At 35.4% G+C, this 20,400-nt stretch overlaps 1 protein-coding gene across 18 annotated transcripts in view; it reads right to left on the reverse strand.

Moving 5' to 3' along the window:
• Positions 1–20,400, reverse strand: part of CDC42BPA (CDC42 binding protein kinase alpha) — a 296,769-nt gene that overhangs the window by 13,068 nt on the left and 263,301 nt on the right. For all 18 annotated transcript variants that reach the window (XR_003514893.1, XM_027564637.1, XM_027564634.1 and 15 more), the window contains 10 exons: positions 18,147–18,283; positions 17,318–17,457; positions 15,936–16,017; positions 13,635–13,851; positions 12,707–12,769; positions 10,885–11,478; positions 8,828–8,925; positions 6,284–6,368; positions 3,233–3,356; positions 2,447–2,564 (listed from right to left, as the gene is read on the reverse strand). Coding sequence is in view for 17 of the 18 variants with exons in the window: in XM_027564637.1 (XP_027420438.1) it covers positions 2,447–2,564; positions 3,233–3,356; positions 6,284–6,368; positions 8,828–8,925; positions 10,885–11,478; positions 12,707–12,769; positions 13,635–13,851; positions 15,936–16,017; positions 17,318–17,457; positions 18,147–18,283 (1,658 nt within the window). In the remaining variant the exon portion in view is untranslated. The remainder of the gene's footprint in view (positions 1–2,446; positions 2,565–3,232; positions 3,357–6,283; positions 6,369–8,827; positions 8,926–10,884; positions 11,479–12,706; positions 12,770–13,634; positions 13,852–15,935; positions 16,018–17,317; positions 17,458–18,146; positions 18,284–20,400) is intronic.

Here is a 20,400-nt window from a genome sequence, read left to right on the forward strand (position 1 = left end):
GGATCTTATTTTGAACAGCAACAACAAAAAAAGAGATTTCCTTTCCTTTAAGTGGTCAGAGGGTAAAGGGAGGAAAAAGAGGGATACTGAGATACAAAAATTATTACTATGTTTGAAATTTGACATTTTGCTTCTGTGTACATATTCAGGGTGTAGAAAGACCAAATCTTATTGTGTATGAAGGTCTGAAAGAATTCTGAAACATTAGCAAACTAATTTTTCACCTGGTCAAGCATTTCACATGGTCATTCATTTTATTAAATCCTGAAACTATTTCACCTATAATGGAATTTATAGAAAATTTTTCCATAATTCTTTTTGCTATGTTGTTGGAATATAATGAGAGGAAAACTATATTCTTTTTTGTGCACAAATATGAAGCATGTGTGAAAGAAAGCTTAATTTTGAAAGGATAATACCCCTTAAAACTTTGTTCACTACTGAAATAATTTTGTGTTTGTTGATGTGTTGTTTTGCAACATATGGATAAATTTGAAATTTGTATTCCTCCTGGCGGGCTACAATCCACAGGATTGCAAAGAGTCAAACATGACTGGAGTGACTTAGCATGCATGCATACATCCCTCCAAAATGCTAACTATGTAGCAAGTGTTAAAAACTATTTGTTATTTAAATTTCAAAAAGTTACATTAAGACAGTATATAACACTTGTTCTATCAAATATAAGCTATATATATATTCACATTTCAACTGTTTATCATAATTAAAAATTTCTCTCTCCTAAGGTACTTTGTATGTAACACTGTAGCTTCCGTAAAAAAAATGACAGAAGCTTTGAACTGTATGGTTCCGTTACGTTTACTTCTGAGAGAAAAGGAAACCCAGACTGAGGGATTTCAGACTAAGGACTTAAACAAATGTTCAGAATGGGAAAGGAATAGAGAAAATTCTGAAATCTGATTCCCAGGCAAAAACTGAAAAAAAACAGTGTATTAAATATGATAGATTAGTAAAACAGTTTAATATTTAAATGCGGCCTTTATTTATGCTCAAAATTTTTGGCTTAATATTTATGTTCAGCCTTAAATTTCTTACTTTGTTTTAATTACTATATCAAGATCGGCTGTAATCTTTTTGCATACTTTATATTTTACCCAGCACAGCTAATAAAAATCCCCATTTCAAAAGGATAAATGACTATTGTGAATGATTTGAAAAGAAGGAATAGTACTATAATCACATAATGTCTTGATGATAATTGGTAAAATTGGTAAAAAAAAAAAAATGACAGCAGGAATGTCATATTCATTCATAAACAGAACCAACTGGTTAATTGAGATATTTATAATGTGGAACTCAGATTCAAATTAATGCAGATTTTTTTTGGTTCCTTCCATGAAATGGATGCACGACTACCCTTAAGAGTTTAATAAAAAAACTCCATTGTACAAATTGTGTTACCTGTTATTTTTTCTGTCAGTGATAGATGTTTTTATCTTCTATCACAGTAGAGTTAGTAATGTGGGTATTTAACACAGACTTTCTTAGAAAGACCTTTGGGTTAAGATTCACAAATCATCTCCCAGACTGCCACAGTATATAAATTATGCCTAAAATTCTGTGCAAAATCTAGATGCTGTCACCACTGATCAAAAGAGTCACGTTAAAGTTTCAAAAGGAAATGGCAACCTACTCCAGTATTCTTGCCTGAAGAATTCCATGGATGGGCTACAGTCCATGGGGTCACAAAGAGTCGGACACGACGGAGTGACTAACACACATAGTTGGAGAGTACCATCATACTGAAATGTTAAGTATAAACAGAGCCTGGCTAATTAGCTAATTCCAGATTAAGATTAATATTCTTAATCTCAATATATTAGGTCTAAGAATCCAATCTTCATGTTGTTAAAAAAAAAAAAGAAAATTTCCAATTTGTATTTTTTTAATATAAGACTGATTAGGTAACATGTTTGTAATTAGGCAAATGAAAAAGATTTAATTTCATAATCAGATGAGAAGTGTAATCATTAATGAACAAGCTAATATGGTTTCAATGGGAGGTGGGCCAAATATCTGTGTTGAATTTCTATAACTTAGTGAAATTTTAGTGATTTGGTAACAAAGTTCTGAATCTTGGTATAGAGCCTCTCCACATCTGGTTTATTTCTCCCAAATGGTAAATCTAGATATGGGAGAAGTTTATAGGAGATGCAACTAAATAAGAATTGGTATGCTTGTTATTTGATATGTAGCTAAATTTAACATTTTTCCATCAGTTATGTCATCATGCATCTTACATATATCGTGATATTCTGAGATAAACATTTCCTCATTACACCAATATATCCTTTCAACTCATATGTATTTAAGCACACACAAATATGTGTATACACACACACATTCATATTTATATATATATCTGCTCCCTCGCACCTTATTCTTAACCCCATCTATATTCACATTCAGTCTTCATTTCTCTTACCATGGGCAGGTCTTTTAGGATCTGTATTCCATCTCCTGGACCCATATGTGCTATGTGGTTAAAATTAGTTGGGTTAGAAATTAACTTATTTCTCATTTCTGGATCTCGTAACATCTCCCTGCAAGAAAAAACATCTGTTTAGATACTTTTGTTCCATGACCAATCTAGATAATTTTAGAGAAAAATATATTCAATTTTTTTCATAAAAATAAACTGTGAAATCATGTTAATAAGGACAGAATTAAAATAATAGAATATACTAAATAAAATTTTAACTTAGAAGATTTTGTTTTAAATTTAAAAGATCTTATGCTTTTTGGTGGGAAAACAGAGTTAGTATTTAAATATGAAACAAGTTCTTATTCTACAGATAATTCTGAATATTTTATGGATGTCCTTTTAAATAATTGCTAATATATTAGAAATGTTTTTGTGTGTAACTGGACATATTACAAGGCTACTCCTCATGAAGAGACCAGTTAATCTGCATAGATATGTTCTATGTTTTTTATAAAGGCCCACATTCTAAAACTTGTAACTATTATATATACATAGGAGAAATGAATCAAAATATGGTACTTTAATCTAGCACATACTCACAATTTGGAGGGTATTTATTAAAATTACACTGAGAAATACATTAATTATTGCAGTTTTTAAAATCACAGAGAATGACTGACAGGCTTTCAGAGATCAAATTTTCCTTCCAGTCAAATCTAGTATTAACACCAAATGGTCCTTCTGGTGCTGAGAGCGTCTCTGGACGAGCACAAATGAAACATCTACCTCCTCTGTTGCATTCTTTCCTCTTCCGGAACTCTGAAAGAGTAACGCCTCTTATTGTTAATATTTCTAACCATTTGCTTCCGACTATTATCTGATGTTTCAGGAACTACCAGTTCATCCCCTTCTGTTAAAAAAAAAAAAACAAAAGACAGCAAAGAACAATGATATTCTTTAAAGTGCTAAAATGCATTTTATTCATTAATCCCCAAGATGGTACAATGTCAATCAATACAAGCATATGCAATTCTGATTTTAAAAGTTGTGTGCTGATAATCACAGTAAATAAGTAATTTTCAACAGAACATAAGTAAACAAATATATGCTGAAATCAAACATAGCTTACAAAGTATATTTTCACTTTTATTTGATTACAAACATAAAATGGTACAATTTTACTAGGAGAAAAAAAGAAAAATGTAGCTGCCTTGGTGTCCCGTCACTTTGGTTACCCCATCCTCAATATCTCTATACCAACTTCTCCCTCCTTCCAAGTATTTGTTTCAATGGCTTAAGATGTTGAAAAGTTCTTATTGTTAACCTGCACAGCAATCAGGCATAAACTCTGAATTATTCACAGAAATGATACCAACTAAACGTTTCTCTCATTGCAGGCAGATTCTTTACCATCTGAGCCATCAGGGAAGCCCATTATGTATACTAAAACATTTTCTCTCAAGTTCCAATTTGTAAGATGTGGAGTAAAGGAAAGTAATTGTGTTTCCTATACACTAGTTTCTTTATACTAGTTTATATACTAGTTTCTTTACCAAAGTAAGAATCTTATTCCTATTCCTACTCTCCTGTTCTTGGGGGGATACACAATCATATACACCTAGTCATCTAATGCCCATATCTTTCCATTTTAATACCTGGAAGTAAACAAAACTCTCAACCATGGACGCTGGAATATGGTGAACATACTGTAAAATAGACAACTGTATCCATACAACACGAGGAGTATCATTCTCTAAATGAGATAAGGAAAAAGAGAAAAGCCAACCTTTAGAGAAGTTTTTAATAGCCAGAAAGCTAAAGTGAGAAAAAGGAAGTGGGAAGAAAGCAAGGGGGCCTGTAAACCAAGCCAAAGTAACATGATCAGTAAAAGCAACAGTCTCCTTGTAGCAAAATCAATAACTTAGTCAGATTGCTTCCCTAATACCAAAAGTTAAAATGATAATTTTTAAAAAGTAGATGAGAATTTGAGAATTATGAAGGTAAAGCAGATGAGTAACAGTGGCAATGGGAGATTCTGGACAGCCAGAGGGCTACAAAAGCACTCTGAGCTCCTGAGAGATGAAAGAGAAATAGACAGAATAGGGAGAAGACAAGAAAGAAACAGAATCTCCAGGAAATAGGATTTCCTTTCCTTTCCAAAAGACAAAGACTACTATGTTGTCGAGTCTTCCTTCTCCAAACTCCACCTTTATTCCTGGCCTAGAGTAGAAAGATGAAAGCATAAAAAAAGACAAAATGGAAAAGGTTTTATTCCGTAGACACAAACTGGATAATGGACACATTTTAACATTATCATGGTTACAGTACACAGTGAGAACAGAGTAGATTTAATCTTACACAAATATTTAGACTTCCTCTAAGAAACAGATGGCTTCCCAGGTGGCGCTAGTGGTAAAGAACCCGCCTGCCAATGCTGAACTCTAGTTCAACCCCTGGGTTGAGAAGATTCCCTGGAGAAGCAAACGGTAATCCACTCCAGTATTCTTGCCTGGAGAATTCCATGGACAGAGGAGCCTGGCGGGCTATAGTCCATGGGGTAGCAAAGAGTTGGACATGACTGAGTGAGCGACTAAGAAACAGATACAAAATTAAGTATCGAGTCTTGGAGGGAGGGGCTGTAAAGCACAGGTTCATGGTGAATCCATCACTGAGCAGGACTCATTTCTAATACCCGAATGTCCTTTCTCAAGTCTAACTGAATATCCTCTTAGCATAGGACTTCTCCTGCAGTCACCTGTCTGTATACCAAGAAGCCTTCAGTGCCAAGAAGATGTACCAGAGCACCAAATCTGAAGCTAAGCATTTGTGTGTATGTTAGTACTAAAAACAAACAAGCAAAACAGAAACAACAAACTTTTGATGTTTTTTTTTTTTTTGTTAGACGATACAAATTTATTGGAAGAGTATGGGGGAAAAAAAGAAAGGCATAAAGAATATAATTAATCCCAACTACCCAGAGATAATAGCTAAGTATAAACATTTTAATGCGTTTTCTTAATAGCAATGTTTTTCTTATATTTAAGTCAATTTTAATTATTATTTTTCAGTACATAATGTACCACTAATTACATCTGCATTAACTAGATCTACCACAAAAGATCATAAATTTATGATACCTCTGTTACGGAGAAATCTGTTGCTAAGACATGAGAATACTATATAGAAGATAGAATTATAATAATCTCTGTTAAAAATAAGATTTTAATTGTTCACAACTTGCTATTGAATGTGATGTGTGCAGTCTCCCTGGCTAGGACTCGCTCCGCTACTTTGGACACGGCCCTCGCCCTGTCCAGGGCGCTCAGGAGCCCGTCCCCTCTTCCTGACTCTGGGCCCTCCAGTCACTTCTTCTTGTCCCTGCTTCTTCTGCTGTCCACGTTGTTGTCAGCACTTCAAAAGTTTTAAGCGCTACGCACTGGCAGAAGCTATACTCCAATAGTCCCGAATCAGTACTCTGGGTGAGTTTTCACAATTTTAGTGCTACCAATTTTGGTTAGGTTCTACAGTATTAAGAGTACAGAAGAGACATTCAGTTATACTTTTTCTATTAACCTCAGTAATCCACAGAAAATTAACAAGGTAGGTCAGAAACAAATATTTTGCTTATACAGTTATGTGAGCCTGAACAGAATGACTTTTTGTCAAGTAGTTTATCCCAATATACTGAGAGTATGATAGTGGTCAACTGCACAGATCCTAGAGTAAGGTACACCTGAATTTAAGTGGCTCTGCAGTCAGTTAAGTGGCTCTGTCTTTGGCAGTCAGCTTAGCGAGAATGTTTCTATGAAGCTCTCCTATTAATGTGTATTTTCTTACCTGCCATTTTATTTTTGAAATATATCAATCTAATCGTCTCCAAGCCTAAAAGATTTAATGATCCTTCACTGTTTAAGGGGCGAACCTAAAATAATAAAAAATAAAATTAATATTTTAACAAGGTTCAAAATTTAAATCATAAAACTTTGACATACTTGTAAAGCACACATTCTTAAGACTTTTATCTTTCCTCTTCAAAATGTAGCCTTCTCAGAAAATCTACAAAAAATTAAAATTAATTCTAACTAGAAGGGTATAAAATTATCTAATTCATAATGATAAAATTTTAAAGAAAGAGTATTCTTGGCAAAAAAAAAGTGAAATATATTTAAACCCTAAATTTAACTTTTAAAGCCACTAGCAAGCAGATGATGATACTAAGATATTAATACAGATACTTTAGGAATCTTATTTGAACTAAATGTACACACAGGACAGAGATAAAACTGTATGAGGAAAGGAAGGTCTGTCAATAAATGGTGATGGAGCAATGGGTATCTACATGGAACAAATGAAACTGAATCCCTACTTCACACATTACACAAAAAATCAATTCCAAATGGATTACATATAAAGGTAGAAGGCGAAACTTTTGAAAGGAAATAAAGATCTTATCTTTAAGACATGGAGGTAGGAAACAGTTTCTTAAGGAAAAAAAAACCATGAACAATAAGAATGATATATTTAACTACATTAAAATTTATCACAATGAATTTTCAGCAATAATAATAAATGTTCCCAAAATACACCATGAAAATTATTTGATAGGTCACAAACAGGAAAAAGATTCACCACACCTATCACTAACCCAGTATCTACAGTATATGAATAACTTCAATAAATCAATTAAAAAAATGATCAACTAAACAGAAATAGGGATAAAAAACATGACCAGGCATTTCACAGAAGAGGAAATATGAACGATGAAGAAACATGAAAGATTATCAACAGCATAGCTAACAGAGGACATACAAATCGACACCCCATGAGGTAGCCCTTGATAACCACAAATAAACTAGTTACAAAACTGAATACTGACAATGGCATGGGTCATTACGAAGTCATATACAGATGGTAGGAGTGTCAACTGGTACAGTTACTTTGGAAAAAACTGTCACTGTCTTGTAAAGCTGAACACTTGCATTCTCTGTGTCCCATCATTTTCGTTCCTCAGCATATGACTTAAAAGAAACTCCTGCACATACACACCTGAAGACATATGCTGCAATGTTCACAATAGCAAAAAGCGGGGAAATAACTCATATGTCTGCTAATCAGAAGAATATATAGTGATCTATTCACCCAAGGGACTATTTTATAGCAGTGAAAAGCAATGAAGAAAAATACAGTACAATGTAACATGGATGACTCTTAGACACACAGTAAGTACATGAAGAAAGCAAGGCAAAAGATGATATACAAAAGATGATATTACCTCAAACACAAGCGAAACGAACAATACACTGCCTAGGAATATTTAAATATACAAAAATTCTGTATTTTAAGAAAAGCAAGGGAATGATGAACACAATGTTCAGGATAAAAAATACACAGGTAGATTCAGTGATATTTTGGTAATATTCTGGCTCTTAAGTTAGTTCATAAGAGGTCAGTTTATTATTATGCTTCCTTTATACATATTTCAAAATTCACATCGTAAAAATAAAAGGGAAAATTCATTGTAACCAGTCCGAATTTATAAAATCAAGGACCATATTTAGTTGTTTTATAAAATGTGGCAGTAAACAAGAGCTTTTTCCACTGTTAAGGTTTAAAATTGGGGCAGATTTTGAAATAAGATCTTGGGTACTTTCTTTTACCTATCCCTCTAAACCCTGTCCCTCAACTAATGACACATGCTACATATATCAAGCTATCCTTCTTCATTTTTTGCAAAATAGACATTCTCTAGTGGTAAAAATTTATGTTATCATGGGGGAATGTTAAAGGAAAATATTATAGTTTATTAGGAATATGTGAAACCTTTATTAACAGAACTTTGGTTCTAATTTTAATCACTTTTCTAGCCCATGAAGTTTGTCCTCACAGGATTAAAACTGCATACCATTATGTGAAAAACAGTAAAATTACAAATGAAATGCTCCTTCAGAGTTCCTTAAAGTGAAAGGTAACACTGGCATTTTAAGTTACAGAATGTATTATAGTTTTTCATTATGATAATAATCATACTTTATATAGTGAAACTAAATGCAATAAAAATAGTATGGTGCTGAGCTACCTATAAAATTAACCAGCTTGAATTTTCTTTTTTCTCTTAGCAAAGTCCCAAATTCCCACTTATATTATTACATATGACAGAAAATGCTAAATTAGTGAAAAGCAGCTGAATAGTCATATAGTGTTTCACTTATACTCATTTGTTCACTTAGCCCATATGTTTCCTTTTTTCCTGGCCACACTACACGGCACGCGGGATCTTAGTTCCCTGACCAGGGACTGAACCCACGCCCGCTGCAGTGGAAGTGTGTAGTCTTAACCACTGGGCTGCAAGGAGGTCCAGGCCGTATTTTAATGTTAAATTACCTTTTTGAGTGGGAGAGTCTGAATCCATTCCATGGAGTTCACATCAAAGATGTCAACTGCATTTTCACTGTACACTGAGAGATACGGTGCATTGTAACCTGAGAGACAGGAAGGAGAGAACAGAAGGCTGATTACCTGTTAACTGTTAACTCCAAAACATTCTGAAAGATCTATGCTAAGGAACTGTAGAGTGGAATCCCACCAAATTCCAGTATCAATACAGATAAGCCACATCAAAACATTTTTGAAGTAAAAACCCCATCAATCATAAATGAAGAGGTTTTATGGCCATTATAATACAGAAGGAGTCTGTTAACACCAGGGGTATAATATTCCCTTGCCCAATACTAGTTCTATAAAGGGATTTCATTACATTTAAAATAACTGATTCCTAAAGTAGTTAAGCTCTTGACAGTGAAACAAAGCTACAGAGCAGAGAAATCTTAAGAATTAGGTTCACATTTATGAATGCGTGGTAAAGCATCTGGCACAAAAATGCTCAACATATACTTATGGATGAGCTGAACATCAATAAATGGTGACACAAACAAAGGTTAAATGATTACCCAGGCTAAGGTCACAAATTTTTGGCAGAGCTATTCATAAAAGCCAGATGTTCCAATTCTTATTCTAATTCCAATTCACACAACACTCTCAATTATTTTCTGACTAGGATTCATTCTAAACATGATGCCATAGACAAGAGTGTAAATTTCAAAAGAAACAAAACGTTAAGAATAGTTAAGCCTGGCTAGGTAGGATTACAAGTATTTTTCTTTTTATCTAGATTTCCCAATTTCTCTGTCGAAACATATGTGGCTCTTCTACATTTTCTTATACTGAACTTTTAAGCTTGACTGTCCTCATACCCACCATTCCTCCTATCTTGTTGCAGTGGAAGAGAATTCCCATCCTGCTCCATATCCTTCTTCCTGTGTTCTGACTTCCAGCCTCTTTGGCCTTCTTACTCTGTTTCTTATATTTAGCACAAGGTCAACCTTTTCCTGGCTCCCTAGTGGCTAGTTCCCTTCAGCATTTAAACATGCTCCAAGTATCTTCCACTAAAAACAAAACCGGCTGGATGAGATGCTCCTCCCGTGTGCCTCTACAGAACTTGTACTTTGGCTACCAGAGCACTTAGACCTTACTGTAACTTGTTCTGTCAGGAATCCCTTCTACTGCATTCTGTGCTCTGTGAGGGTGAGACTGTCTATTTTGCTCACTGTTATATCTCTTTCAGTGAAATAACACAGAAGTTTTATGAGTTTTATGAGCTGTTAATCTTCACAAGCCCTGTATCTGGGGGGACCATGAACATAACTCCTTAGGGTTATTCCAAAATAAAAGCATGCTGCTGCTAAGTCGCTTCAGTCATGTCTGACTCTGTGTGACCCCATAGACGGCAGCCCACCAGGCTCCCTTGTCCCTGGGGTTCTCCAGGCAAGAACACTGGAGTGGGTTGCCATTTCCTTCTCCAGTGCATGAAAGTGAAAAGTGAAAGGGAAGTCGCTCAGTTGTGTTTGACTCTTAGTGACCCCATGGACTGCAGCCCACCAGGCTCCTCCATCCGTGGGATTTTCCAGGCAAGAGTACTGGAGTGGGTTGACATTGCCTTCCTTGAAATAAAAGCATATGTGTTTTTAAAAATCTATCTAAGTAAAATATTCCATAAAACGATTAGCTTTAATTATGTTCCTGTTAATGTTGACCCCACTGGCCTAGGTATGGTTTAACTAGGTATGGTTAACTTACTACTACTACTACTAAGTCGCTTCAGTTGTGTCCGACTCTGTGGGACCCCATGGACTGCAGCCCACCAGGCTTCTCTGTCCATGGGATTCTCCAGGCAAGAACACCGGAGTGGGTTGACTTAACCATACCTTAATGAGGTTAACTAGGTATGGTTATTTTCTGTACCAAGATAATTAATGCCTAGGAAAAACCTCAAAGAGGACTTAAAAAAAATGCTGTTAATAATTATAAATACACATAGGAGATGAAGTAGAAGGAAAAGGAAAGAGACAGCAAAGTAAGGCAGCCAAAAGTAAAACTCTTACAACAAGAGGAAGGATTCGCTGGCCACATCAGTTCCTGTTGTCTAGATCTTCGGCCCTGGCAGTCAGTGTATATTCCAATGCTGTTAAAACACAGCAGGTATTCTTTACTGGAGATTTCAACCGCACAGATGGCATCCATTGGTTGATGTGCAATAAATGAGAGTGTATTGTCATTTGAATGGAGCATACTGTATGGACTTCCTTCTCCATTCAGGGGATATCTTAGAAATCCAGACTGGAATCCCACACAGAGCTGCTCACTGAAGATTGCCATCCACTGGACGTTGTATGGGACTTGAATTTCCTTAAATTTTCTGTGACGCGTCTTGCTCTGAAATAGTTCATAACAGAGGACCTGCCTTTTCATAGCCACACACAAGCATGTAAGAGCTCCATGACGCACTTTTCCAGAAGTTATTGTTTGACAGCCTTTAGTTTCTGCCAGCTTATAAAAATCAGTCTCTCGCCCGTCCAGAGCTGACATAGGAAAAAGTCGGACGTGTCGATTTCGTCCTGAGATCACGGCAACAAGTTGATCATTTGGAATGAGTTCTATCTGATGAATCTTCTTATTGTCACCAACTCTAATAATTTCTGTGCAAATAAAGAATAATGAATCAACTGCAAAATAGTGTTTTGTTTATTAATCATATCCCAATTATACTCAAAGGAATATGTTAACTTATAATAAAGATAGAGATACACACAGAAAAACTAAGATATCAGAAACCATATGGAGAAAGAGGAAGATAATCACACTCACTGTAAGATAATTTAACCTACCTACAGTAAGGTATTAAATTTAGCACTGAGATTTCTGGCAGCCATGGCAAAGAGTTCCTATGTGATAAAACATGACAGATCTTTAAGAAAAACCTTTTCACTCTCACCAAATTCTAGTGAAGTTTTACCATGGGGTTACTATTTTTAAAAACTGACTCACATTTCATTAAAGGTATTTCTTTGGGTAACAAATTAATGAAGTTTAAATACATTGTTTTCCCATGATCTTACTTGATATAAAGATCAAATCAGTCAATCCTAGAGGAAATCAGTTCTGAATGTTCACTGGAAGGACTGATGCTGAAGCTCCAATAGTCTGACCACCTGATGCGAAGAACTGACTCATTGGAAAAGCCCTTGATGCTGGGAAAGATTGAAGGCAGGAGGAGAAGAGGATGACAGAGGACAAGATGGTTGGATGGCATCACCAACTCAATGGACATGAGTTTGAGCAAGCTCCGGGAGTTGGTGATGGACAGGGAAGCCTGGTGTGCTGAAGTTCGTGGGGTCGCAAAGAACTGGACACGACTGAGCAACTGAAATGAACTAAACTGAACTGAACTGGATATAAAGACATAATTTAGAGGCATTCAAGAATGCTAAACTAAATGGGTTCCTTTTTTATTTCACCTAGTATTTAATTTCTCTCTAAAAAAAAATCTGTTGTATTAACTTGTGGAATAAAAGAACCCAACAACAAACATTTTAATGACTGTTACTGCTTCTAGTACATTAGAACAATGGAAAAATCAAGTTGTGTTTTTCTTTCATGTACTATCTTTAGAAATGCGGTCTGAGTTTATACAGCAGAACTGTTAAACAAAATGACACAGGAAAGAAAATATACATGGAAATTTTAGAACTCAAGAGGATTATAGAAATTTAAAAAATTATCTTTTGACTTATAAATGTATCAAATTAAGTCTGGAAAATTTCAATTACAGAATACATAAGAGCAAAGACTGTTGTTTTTAGAGTTTAAAATCTAGAGTTTAGAATTTTGTATCAATAATATTTTCTCCACAATATTTCCTCTTACCATCTTTGGTGACATGCACAACAAATAACCCTTCTTCATTCCCCAAAGCTATTCTTTCATGATCTATACAAGACACAAATACGAAATATTTTTATTAGGTGAAAACTTATATAAAACTCACAGTATAAAACAGATAAAGAAATATGGTACAAAAAAACTGAAATAAAAATAATTAAAATATAGCAATAACTTATACTATTAAATTTCCTTTCAGATTACTGTAGTAAATATTATCTCATGTCTTTTTTAATAGAACAATCACTAGAAAATAATTTCTATCAATGCTTACAAAAATAAAGAAATGTTTATTCAATAAAAGGTGAAAAAAAACTCTAGTTTGTCAGCACCCTGGATCCAGTTCCATTTCTCATTTGGAGACGGAAAAATTGTGAAAGGCATTTGAACTTTACTCATCAAACTTTTCATTATTTACTACAAAGTAACAAGAGTTGGCTTTTGTTACACAAGAAGATGGCAAAAATTTAAACTTCCAGACACAGAAGCTGCCATTTTTGAGGGTATTTTATATATGGGCAGTCTGTTACAAATTCCATCTTACTTAAACTTTACAATAACCTTTGCAAAGCAATTAGTACCTGTATTTTACCTAGGAAACTTATGCTTTATAAAACAGCTTATGCATTAAGAAGCAACTTTTTCGAAGTCACGCAAGGATAAAATAGATTTGGTAATAGGTTCATCTTTAGCACTGTTGCTTTTTCAGAGGAAAATACATTAGAAAAGTTTATTCATTCTTGTTTACTGAGAAATAAAGCTTTAATATGGTCTCATTCAGGCAATAAACATTTACTGAGCATCTGTGATATAACACATACTATGTCAGACATCAGGGATTCCTAATGAAAGCCAATCCCTGCTGACAAGGTATATAAACAATTATAACAAGATAAATGTTATAAATCCATACCTATGATTGCAGCTGCCTGGGTTGTTTTAATGAGGGGCAGAGTGCTGTCATAAGCCTCTTTGGGAACATAGACTGAGCGGTCTCTGAATTTGTTTTTCTTCAAAATCTTGTGCAATTCACTCAGTACTCCCACCCACTTACTCTTCTCATTTTCACTATCAGCTAGCATCAGGATGGAACATTTGTTACTAGATGCTGAGAGCTGGGAAGCTGTGACCTGGAAAAATTTAATCAAAATTCATGATATTAGAAACATCTTGACATCTTTTCAGCCAGCCATCCTTTAAGCCAGTTTTATGCTTATGCTAGTTTGCTTTGCATTAGCCAGCAAATGAGCACTCATTAAGTCATACCTTTAATAGAGTTTACTTATTCATAACATTAGTGTCATTTGGAGAAGGCAATGGCACCCTACTCCAGTACTCTTGCCTGGAAAATCCCATGGACGGAGGAGCCTGGTAGGCTCCAGTCCATGGGGTCGCTAAGAGTCGGACACAACTGAGCGACTTCACTTTCACTTTTCACTTTCATGTATTGGAGAAGGAAATGGCAACCCACTCCAGTGTTCTTGCCTGGAGAATCCCAGGGACGGGGGAGCCTGGTGGGCTGCCGTCTATGGGGTTGCACAGAGTCGGACACGACTGAAGCAGCTTAGCAGCAGTGTCATTTGTATTTTCTTTGCTACAGAGTGCCAGAATACATCACAAAAAACTCATTACACATAGTCGTTTAACAACAGCCACTGACATTTATTGAGTAATAACTGAGCACTAGGCACTGATCAAAGCGCTTTATAAGTATTAACTCATTTAACTCTATCAACATCTTTCTCCAGGCAAGAATACTGGAGTGGGTGGCCATTTCCTATTCCACCGGATCTTCCCGACTCAGGGATTGAACCTGCATCTCCTGAATTGGCAGGTGAATTTTTTACCACTGTGCCACCTGGGAAGTCCATCAAAATCTTTACAAGATAGGTATTAATGCAGAGAAATTAATTTCTCCAAGGGCACACAACTAGACTGGAATCCTGTGTCCAGGCTCATAAGTACTACACAATACTGATTTTCAACCCATTTTAAAAAAGTAAAAAATGCTCAGAAATACTTAGATTCTGTTACTTCATAACAATAACTTAGAGAAGACCATTTGAACTAATATTTAAATGAAGGTTTATCACTTTACAATGACCCTATAATCAGAATACTTACTTTATGTATATATGGATCCTTTATTAAAAGTAATTTAAGCAACAGAGACAATAAAATCCCACAATTAGAATCAGGTAAGATAAGTGCACCTGTGTAGGTTCCCTTGGTAGCTGGAGAGAGAACAGTTTTCGGTCTGGGAACTGAGAGACTAAGTATGGTCTTAGATACAAGATACACACTTGTACTAAGTATATAGGCATACCATCAAGAGAATAGTCCTTTTTTTTAAACCTCCATTATCTTACTTAACTCATCAGTTTGAGACTGCACTGTGTTAGACAGCCTCCAAAGATGTCTACCAACAATTTTTCCTACAGAATTTCACTCTTCTTATCTAAAAATGCAGTCTATTTCCCCTTCTTTTATGTCTGGGATGACCTCATGACTTACTTTGGCCAACAGAATATAGAAGGGTTATTGTGCCTGTTTTGAGCCTAGTCCTTAAAAGGCCTGGCAGCTTTTCTTCTCCTCTCTTGGAAGCCAGTCACGGAGAACTCAGCCAGACTAGTGAATGATTAGAGCCCACATGGAGAGAGTCTGCAAAGAGAACTGAGGTGGCCCAGAGACCAGCCAAGTACCAGGGTTAACAGCCAGAACCAAGGCCTCAGATGTGAAAGTAAGGCTGTTTTGGCTATTTCAGCCCCAAATGAGCTGAATGCAGCCATATGAGTGACTCCAGTTGACACCAGAACTGACCCACATAATGGTGAAAAATAAATAAGCCGGTAAGTTTTGGAGTGGTTATTACAGAGCAATAGAACTGAAACATTCTAACTTGTAAATAAGATCTTAAAGAAACTTTTATTTTTTTAAAAAATTGAGAAATCTCACACTTATTCAATTCTTCTTGTAGTACTACTTATCTGAAAATTGAATGTGATTCAAAAATATTATCCAAGATGAAACCTATTTTAGAAGCCATATATTCAAGCCTTCTATTGGTCTTCTACTAATTCAGTGTTCACTTTGCACAAATTGTCTGTAAGATTTGGTTATATTCCAAGTAAGTTTGTGATCTATAGAGAGAGGTAAAACATTTAGTTTTTAAAAGCAAATAATTCAGTGATCAAATTGTAACACACAGACTTACTCTAAATATACAGGGTATATCTTTTCGACTTGCATGAATAACATCAGAAGCCAAGACTGAACTCACAGAAAATTCTTCATCCCTGAAGGAAAAGTGAAACATTAAAAGTTAGTGTATGTGGGGGGTGTGTGTGTGGTTTTGGGTTTGCATCTAAATAACACATATGAAGCAATCCTCAAAATTTAATTGCACAGAACACCCAAACTGAATTTTTAAAATTTTTGAATTTTCTTTCTTTGTAACTGATAGTGCCAAAAGTAACGTATCAGGTGTGATTTAACAGTGCCACATGACACAAGAGTTAGAAATGGTTTCTGGCTTACTCAGTGTCACAATGCCAGTAAGTACGGGACACGTGGATTTGGATCCTAGTAGGTCTCCAGCAGACTGTCCCCTCTTTGCTCTGATAATACATGTCAAGTGCCCTCAACACAGCTCATCTGACATTTTACTGTTCCTTCAACACAGCTCATCTGACGTGCTACTGTTCCTTAGGAAATCCTAAGACAGATCCCTTCCACAATAATCTATTCCTTGTGATTTCCTTAATTTGGTTATTGGTACCATCATTCTCTTGATCTTGAAGATTTGACATCTTAGTTTTATCTTTGATTCTTCTCCCTATCTTTCTATATTTGGTCCTTAGCAGGTTCTGTTAAATTTTCCTTGCTAATATTTTAAAGTTTCTTGCAAATAAAGAAATGTATTTCTTTATGTTTCACATGTATGGGGAAGATAATGTGTTTTAGATGCTGGTATGAAATGCTTATGTGAGCCAGAACGGGAAATTTTAGTTTTGAGCACGGGTCTGGAGACATATGTTCGGGAGTCATCTCAATGCGGAGATGATGCTTGAAGCTATAGGAGTAAATAAGATCACTGAGGGAGAATGCCTGGAGTCTCGAGAAGGGGTTGAGTAGAGGAGAGAGTCTGAAAATGAGACCAGAAACATTTAAGAGATGTACTTAACTTAAATGTTCACGGCTTCATTTTACATTCCAAGAGCCTGTCTGATTTTGAGATTTTCATTTCCTTTCCTCACATTGAAATTATACTGAAGCCTTTGCTTTAGGTGATGATACAGACATTACACATTAGGCCTCTAGTACCCCAGAAGCCTTTAACTGGTCTTTTGGTTTTCAAGCATTAACCTCTTTTCCCAGACCCCCAGACCCAACATGCATACACACGCACATCAACCTGTTCTATAACTATACGATACTTCCAGTTTGTAATTATGTTGTGATTACAGTATTAGTAAATGAGAAAATTACTGTGAAATTAGATTTAAATAAAAACATGGGAATATAATCAGAAGAAAAATCACACAGTTTGTATTTCTGTGTTGCAAAGATACACATATTTTCATCTCTGAAACTTACCTCATGTCAATCACTTGACTGACTACAACACTGGGCTGAGATGCCTTTCCTTCGGCAATATCGTACAGAAAGAGCTTGAAGTCACAGACTACAGCCAGTGCTCTTTGCCATCCTTTCTTCACTCCAGCTGGCTTAGGGATCTTAGGCAAACAAACAAGCAAAACAACCCGAACTGAAACGTCAATCAGAACCCCTTTAATTACACATGTAACTGCAGGGTGAAAACCTAAAGACAACATACACATGCTGTACGTCTGCCACCGTGGTTGGTAAAGCAGCAGATGGAACACATACATCATTAATGACATGAGCAAGAGGGAGAACACATTCTTCAAACACGGAATGACATTTGATTCTGAAAAATTTTTAACAGTACCATTTTAATTTTCTCTAGTAATTCATTAAAATAACATTCATAGATTTCTAAGTGGCATAGAAGCCAAATTTGGTAATAGGATGAAAGGCAGTGTATACTTTAAATATTATTCAAGATTATAAGTAAGATTACATCTTGACAATATCTCATACTTCATAAGCATATACCACCTCTCCAGCAAGACTAAGTGCTACAGATTCCTTTAAGGAGATTTAAACATCTGAACATTACGCTGTAGGGACAGTACAGAAAATTTTGAGACACTGTAGAATTTATTCCAAACAAAAGCCAGGTTTTTGTTTTCAAATCATTTCTCTGAATGAAATAAAATTGTTAGGTGAATTTTATTCTCCGAATTTTCGGTCAAGGACTATGTCTGTAAGGTAATTGACTTTTCTTAATTCATTAATAAACCTTAAAAGATTAGTCTAAATCCAACCTAACCATACTTACCCTGACATGCCCTTCATATGCTGTTCCTATTCCTTTCTGTGGATCTATACCCAGAGGACCTTTTGTCTGTTCAGGAGGAACTGGACAGGCAGTTGGAGCTTTGTTTACACAAGTTATGTGACATGAAAATCCACACACTTCGGAAGGGAAAAAAGAAACAGTGTTCAAGAAAAATTCATTTTTACAAAGAGAACATTCACTGAGCACTCATTATAGGCAAAGTGTCACGTCAGATGAATGTTTATCTCTGGTTTTATTTTAAACCATTTTTGTCATCTGGATTTGCTCATAGGTAAGACTTGCAATGAGAAATAGTAAATACTTCTTTTCATTACTGTAATATTATTGTTCTGTATTAACACTAGTGATCAAAATGAGAAGCAAATAAATGGCAAAAAATCTAATCTTGAGAATAAAATGACCGTTTTAAACTGAATTTCTAAAAAAGCAGCTTCTGGAGTTCTAACTCTTCATCTCACTGCAGTTGGGTACTTATTCTGAAATTTCTTTTATAGGAATCACCGATGGACATTAAATTACCTGACATCTCTGCAGTATCTGGCAAACTTTACCAATCCCTCTCTTTGAAATTTAAATGGCTCAATGATTAAAAAGGTATTTACATTTTAGGAGTTGTTGATATTATTATATATATTTAAACTACTACGAAGATAATAACAATAGTTATCTTTCTTGGGTGTTTTTAATTTTTTGCAATAATCTGCAATAATCTAAGAGAGGTACAATGCCACCATTTACATATGACTTTGCAGGGGTCACAGAACTCATAAGTGACACTGCTGGAATTCAAAACCAGGCAGTCTGGCTTAGAGCCTGCATACATTACTACTAACAGTATGGCCATGAGACCTCTTGATACTTACATGATGAACCTGAGATAAATAAAAATAAACTCTCTCCCATTGAGACTTGGTTGGTTGAGAATTAAAGGTTAAAATATCTAAAATGAACAAGCTTGTTTGGAGGGGTGACAGACTAAGAATATCTATTCAGACAATTCCTACTCTAGGGGGGATCCTGGAGAATATTTTGAAAGAATAAAAGTGGAACTGAAGCAATAGCATCATGGGAACACATACACATGGGGAAATGAACTGAATATCACAAATAGATATAAAACCAACAAAGAAGGAAGAGGGACTAGCATTAACTATCAAAAACTATCCATCTTCTGTAAGACAGCTCATTCACTTCTAAGTAGAGGATCTAACAAATTATAATTTGTTTTACTAAGCAAAAAAATCTCACTTTTATCAGGTAATGGAAACAACAAAATTATTGCCTTATACTGAATCTAACTTCAATCAACCAAGAAGACTTAAAATGACAGGAATCTTGAGAGGCTATAACCACATTATACAACATTTATAAAAGCTTGGGCATAGTCTAATGTGTCCCCACTGTTTTATAGGGTAGTTTCAAAGAGTCTGAAGAAAGGCCCAATTTCATGGCATGGGACCTGAGAAGGGAAGAGAGTTGGAAAGATCTCAAAAATTCCTACTACAGAATTGCAAAGGATTCTGATTCATAAAAAATGACAAGGGACCTAAAGCCAAGCAGTTGCCCAGGATTCCTTCTGATGAACAGATTAAAAAAGTCACATTTGTAAGTACTGGTGAAGTTTCACAATGATACAAGGCTTAAAAACTGTACAAATTCTTCCTGTAGACTTTAGACCCTTCCTAGTCAATGGCAGAGCTTATTCATTCTCAGATTATTATGTTATCTTTATCTTTTAGCTCCCCTTATTTATGTTTCCCAAGGCTTGGTCCTCATATTTACTCTCTTTTTCACTCTTATGTTTTCCCTGGAAAACATCATTCATATTCATCACTTCACATATTCATAACTCAACTCTCTTATCTCTCATGTCTGCCCATTTTCTTTTGTTTTAAATCCAAGCATCTAAGAGACTAGTTAGGATAATACAATCTGGATCTTCTCCGTGAGTTGTGAGAACTAGTCAGACATAGAACAATGCCTAAAAGCAGAGAGCAGGCGTTATGCAAGCATGTGATGGATGAATCAATGAATGGTAGGGGGAATCCTCTGCTACTAACACTGGGAATAAAATATCTTTTGAGGCATTATAGCAGACATTTAATATTTCTAAAAAGATGCCGCATTGTTTACTTAATAATAACTTCTCTAACAAACTAAGCAAGAGTAAAATTAAATGAACAGATTCAAGAATAACTTTCACCTGTTTTGTCATATAGGTTACCATCTGGGG

This window comes from Bos indicus x Bos taurus, chromosome 16 (assembly GCF_003369695.1).
Source record: "Bos indicus x Bos taurus breed Angus x Brahman F1 hybrid chromosome 16, Bos_hybrid_MaternalHap_v2.0, whole genome shotgun sequence".
NCBI classification, from domain to species: Eukaryota; Metazoa; Chordata; class Mammalia; order Artiodactyla; family Bovidae; genus Bos; species Bos indicus x Bos taurus.